Source organism: Habropoda laboriosa, unplaced genomic scaffold, assembly GCF_001263275.1.
Source record: "Habropoda laboriosa isolate 0110345459 unplaced genomic scaffold, ASM126327v1 scaffold126, whole genome shotgun sequence".
NCBI classification, from domain to species: Eukaryota; Metazoa; Arthropoda; class Insecta; order Hymenoptera; family Apidae; genus Habropoda; species Habropoda laboriosa.
This window is the reverse complement of record NW_017100288.1, coordinates 1,151,576-1,157,268: the sequence shown is the minus strand read 5'-3', so window position 1 is coordinate 1,157,268 and position 5,693 is coordinate 1,151,576. Positions and strand designations below refer to the sequence as shown.

Genomic DNA, 5,693 nt, shown 5'->3' with positions numbered 1-5,693 from the left:
ATTATCAATATTAAAATATTCTTTCTTACATTTTATGGAAATTGTCATCTTATAGGAAATATGCATTATGATGATCACTGTAGAGTATGTCATCGTCTGGGAGATTTATTATGTTGTGAAACCTGTCCAGCAGTGTTTCATTTAGAATGTGTTGAACCTCCGTTGGTTGATGTTCCTACAGAAGACTGGCAATGTAGTACATGCAAAGCTCATAAGGTTACAGGAGTTGCTGATTGTATACCTGATGTTGAAAAAAATGGTTCACTTTGTCGTCAAGAACATTTAGGATTCGATAGGCATGGCAGAAAATATTGGTTCTTGGGAAGAAGAGTTTTTGTGTTAGTATACTTGGATGAAATAAGAGTTTTCTGTATTATAAATACTTTACCACATATTAAAAATAATTTTAAATTGCATTAATAAAATTATTTTGTAGTGAAAGCGAAGATGGTGAAGTTTGGTATTATAGCACATCTTTACAATTAGAAGAATTGATGCTTTGTTTAGACCGTAATGAAATGGAAGTTGCACTTTATAGAGAATTATCAGATTACAAAGATGAAATTGTAAGACAAATGGATCTTACAGAACAAATTACTAATCAGTACAAGGGTAATAAAAAGTCTTATCTAGAAATAGAAAACAGTAAGTTTAATTGCATTCCTTTCAGTTTTATTTGTGTTTTTAAAAAATATTGTACATTTTTAAATAATATTTCGTATTTTAGGTCTTATACAGAAACTACAAAAAGAACGCCAAGAAAAACAAGAAAAGGAAGAAGAGGAAAAAAAAGAGAAACAAAGACAGGAAGCTGAAGAAATGGTACGCAGAATACATGAAGGTTCAGATTCTCTTGAAGAACAGTTAGCAGCTGTTACTGAACAACAGGCAAAACCATCTGATGAGTCAAATGCAAGAGAAAATGCTCAAGACATGGTGACAGAAAATACAGAAGTAGATGGTGCAGATGCCAATTTAACAGATGTAACAACTAAAGGTGTCAAAGCTGGAGCATCAACATCATCATCTGAAGAAATTGATGAAGAAGTATTAGAAGGAGAAGAAGGCATTTCAAAAATCGGGAAAGATGGTAAGTTGTAAATAAATGGATTGATAGATTTTTATAATTATGGATTTCTATTGATTACAATGATCTACAATTAATAATCCCTTTTAATTTCATAGGTAAAAAACACACAATTGTAACAAGGTCAAAAACAGGGTCTTTACAACCTAGAACATTTAACATGGATGATTTAAAGAAACGCAGTACTGGACAATTGTCAAAAGAAGAATTGGAAAAATTGGATAAAAGTTTGAAAGAGGAAGGAGATGGAACCAGGTTGACAAGACAGAAAGCTCATCAAATAGCTTCTGGAACACATCTCTTTAAATTAGGAATGGACAACAACTTTAAATCATATGTGAATCAATATAGTACCAATCCTATTGCTTTGAATAAGGCTCAACGGAATGAAGAACGTGACAAGAAGAGACATTTATCACATAAGTTTTCACTCACACAGGCTTCTGAATTCAAATGGGTAGGAAGTTTGACAGGAACTCGTGCCCTTTTAGTAAGCACACTTCGTCAAACGATTCTTCAACTCGAAAGTAGTATTCAATCGTCATTTATGCACACCAATTGGCCACTTTTGCGTAAACCTTGGACAACGGCAGTGGGTGCTTGTGTTAATCCTAGAGACTTTGCACGTGCTCTTATTGTACTGCAAGCATGTATTAAATCAGTAGTGTTTGCTAGTGTATGGCACGATCAGCTTGGGCATGTAAAATTACAAAGAGTAACAGCACTTGAACGAGAAGAAAAGAAACGTCAAGATAAAAAAGATAAAAAAGAGAGGGAGGATGAAGAAGAACGTAATCGTTTGTTTAACTTCGTCAAATATACGTTAGGTTTGAAACATCAAGTGTGGAAACAAAAAGGGGAAGAATATCGAGTACATGGACAAGGCGGTTGGCTGTGGGTATCTGCTAGTCGCCGCTATAAGTTTTCCGACATGTCAAAATTAGGTCATCGAATGGGCTCTCAAAAAGTTATGGTACAAATTAAAGATCAGGAAGGCTTAAAAATATTAGCTTTAGATCCTCCTACATACGATTTTTTAATAAAGGAATATTGTCCTTCTAAAAAAGAGGAAAATAATACTGAGATTAGAATAAAACAAGAGATTAAAGAGGAAGAATCACCGAAGGATAGTCAAATTGATACATCTATAAAACAAGAGTGCAAAGAAGAAAACATAAAAACAGAACCAGGTGAAGATAAACAAAATAATGTAGAAACAGTTACAAAAACGGAAGTAACAACGGCAACAAAAACAGAGCCACAACCGATTAAGCAAGAAACAAAAATGAATTTATCATGTACGTATGATATCAAATACTCGGTCATTTTTAAATATGTACATTCAATATATAGTACCAATAAGTTCTTTTTTTGTTTCCTTTTTTAGTTTTAGCTGGCATGAAAATCGAGAAAGTCTATACACCTATCAGAGAATTTGAAGAAATTGATATTACTAAGGCACTAACTACTAATGGGAGACTTCATTATCCAAAAATTGCTAAGAAAACTAGAATTGACGATTTCTTGGCACGCAGAACACACTTAAAACTTTTGGAAGAAAGAAGATTACTGCAGTCTGTAAGTAAACATTATTTTATCAGTGAAAATAAGACAAATATAAGCAATGTTAAAATATTATTTGTGCATTTTTTGAATTATGCATCAATTATAGGAAAAATCGAAGGAACTCTTAAATCAATCAACGAATCAAAAAACGGATGGAGATTCTGAAATTGATATAGAAAATAACGAAGAAAGTGATACAGATGGAGGTGATAACTCCTTGCAAAGTATCCTTGCTGGAAAACAACCAAAAACTATGTCTACATCGGCTAGAGAAATGCTTGCTGTAATAGCAAAACGTATTCAACACGTTAAAGCTCAATACGCAAATATAATGAGACTTAGTAAAAATAGTAGTTGTTATTCGCGATATTGTAACATGACAGCTCCTCCGGGAAAGATTACAACTACGACACAAAGTTTAACTTCTGCATGTTATTCTCCGATATGTCTTCAGAAAGCAAGATTAAAACGTGATCTTATTACATTGTTAAGAAAAGCTAACGCTTTGAATAATAATCAATCATCGCCGAATTTATCAGTTGGTGCAAGTACAGCACAAGTATCACAGACGAGTTCAAAGATAGAAGGAAGCGACGAAGCTAAAGATGCAATTAGAAAAGATTTAGAATCTGCGGTAGCATCTGCAACTCACTGTACTGAAGAAACACCAGCTACTAATGTAGTGAAAGATGGAGCTTCACCTCCTGCTAAAAAAATGAAAATTGAATCTAATACGGTATGTTATGAAATTACATTAATATATTTGTCGTATTTATACATTCGAATAACTTAGTAAATACATTTAATTTATATACAAATGTTATTTTTAACAAAGGATTCTACTCATTTTATGTAAAGTATAAAAAAGAATTTATCCTTTTGTAGAATGCTAATAATAATACAGACTCAGAGCATGTTGATATAGTAACGACTACAACTAGTAACGTAGTTACTACTACGACAGTAACTACAACACAACAGACGATAAAAAAAGTTGATGGCGTTGTACAGAGTATGCAAGAAAATACAACCTCTCAAAATTCAGTAGCATTTTCATCTGAAGTTAAAACAAGGTAGTATACTTTTAAGTGTGTTTGTTAATAGTTGTACATGTTATCGATATAACATTTTATCTATATATTTTAACAATGTTAATAGCACGGGACAAAAGACGATGATTGTTAATCGGAGAGGAAGAACTGTACAAAGAAGTACAGTAGCTAAAGAATTAAATGCTGATGGCACAGAACGGGTGTATTCTGCTACTTCAGCTGAAGGCAAAATTTATTTGAAGAAAGTTGCAATTTCTTTAGCTGATAGAAAAAAGAAGCGTACTCCCGTTAAATATCCATTGTGTTCTACATTTTGCACAAAAAATAAACATCGTAGTATATTGCTACTACCACAACATGAATTACGTAAATTGGCTAGAGTTGGCGGACGAATACAAGTTCAAGGTTTTCATCAGATGGCTAAGGTATTTCTCATAAAATTTGTAGCAGTAACAAAGAAATGTAATTTAAATATCATTTAATTTGAATTCTTTTCATAAATATAGGCAAATATGTCGGTATGGCCATACCCTTGTCCTAGGCCGTTGTTTAAAACTTGTTGGTTGTACAGAACAGTTGGTATAAAATCATTGGCTGCAGCAGCCCTTCAGTTAAGAATATTATGGGCATGTCTTCGATGGGACGATATGGCTGCGAAACCATTGTCCACAGATGGCAAACATCAAATTACAACCGACACAGAAATTATGTCATTAGAAATTCTTAAACACCGTCATGTTGGTCAATTTTTAGATAAAACGCAGTACTTACGTAGGAAAGTTGTTATACCTTTGGAACTTCCAAAACAAGTTAGAGGTTTGTATATATAATATATATAAACTAATTTAAAATAATAATACGTTTCATGTAACATTATATACTATGTTTCGTAGAAGTTACGTCTATAAGAAGTGGTTTAAGAAAAAGAAAACGACCAGAATCACCACAAAGTACCGAACCTCAAGTTACAGAAGAATGGGTTGATGAGGATAAATTGGAATTGTGGGAAATTAAACAGTATGGTGACAGGTACGTTTATACAAAATTTTAAGCTATTTCATATAACTGATTCCATATTATGAGAATAAAAGAAAAAATTAAAAACATGAAATAATAATTCAATTCTCTGAAATGTTTACTTTCTCTAACACTTTAAAGACTACAACATTTTTTATAATACAATTCACTTTATTATATACAAGTACAATTACGATGAAATAAAAATATAAAGGATTGTATTAAATTCCTAGTGCTTTTACCTTATAACATCACTCAAATTCTGACCTATCCTTATTTAACACCATTTGATACTAACCCTCCACTTGGTGTGTGTTCCATTCAGGTTAGAGAAGGCTAATGCCCAGATTATTACTAGGAGTCGCTCGGGTCAACCACAATCCGCAGTTGGTTCTAATCGAAATGCAGGATCAAATTCTGGTATGAGCGATCAACTTGTTAGTGGTAAAGCAACACCTGAAGAAATCAAAGAAAAGATGGAGCAACAGTTACGAATGCAAAGAGCTGCTCATCAACAGAAGAGAGCATTAGAAACTTTAAAAAGTCCAGCCAATTCTGGTTCAGCTACTCAAGTTGTTAAAGTTACTGCTAACTCTGCTCATGAATCATTTATCACAGATGGCACAGTTAAATTGGTTTCTAAAGTAGCAATACCAGCAAATCCAAATAGTGGAACAAAATCACAGTTAACTTCCCTTTTGACAACTCCTGCACAGAACAAGACCTTTATTGGTACAAGACGTATTTATATGGCAAAATGTAAATATTGAATTAAATATGTATATGAAATGTAACATTTAATTGATAGTTATATATGCATACATAATATCTTCTTTGAAATAGCATCTGATGGAACAACAAAAGTTGTTTCGGGACCTACAAGTATTTTACCGAAAACGCAATTGCAAAGTGGAAATCAACAGTCTCTAATTAAAGTCTCTGGTCAAACAGGTATATATATATTTATCATG

At 32.7% G+C, this 5,693-nt stretch overlaps 1 protein-coding gene across 1 annotated transcript in view; it reads left to right on the top strand.

The window, feature by feature from the left end:
* LOC108573773 (nucleosome-remodeling factor subunit NURF301) overlaps positions 1–5,693 on the top strand; it is a 13,858-nt gene that overhangs the window by 3,259 nt on the left and 4,906 nt on the right. The window contains exons 3-14 of the mRNA XM_017936251.1: positions 56–338; positions 437–645; positions 728–1,090; positions 1,186–2,385; positions 2,475–2,665; positions 2,760–3,389; positions 3,539–3,726; positions 3,812–4,130; positions 4,212–4,521; positions 4,599–4,734; positions 5,048–5,481; positions 5,566–5,673. Of these exons, the coding sequence (XP_017791740.1) occupies positions 56–338; positions 437–645; positions 728–1,090; positions 1,186–2,385; positions 2,475–2,665; positions 2,760–3,389; positions 3,539–3,726; positions 3,812–4,130; positions 4,212–4,521; positions 4,599–4,734; positions 5,048–5,481; positions 5,566–5,673 (4,371 nt within the window). The remainder of the gene's footprint in view (positions 1–55; positions 339–436; positions 646–727; positions 1,091–1,185; positions 2,386–2,474; positions 2,666–2,759; positions 3,390–3,538; positions 3,727–3,811; positions 4,131–4,211; positions 4,522–4,598; positions 4,735–5,047; positions 5,482–5,565; positions 5,674–5,693) is intronic.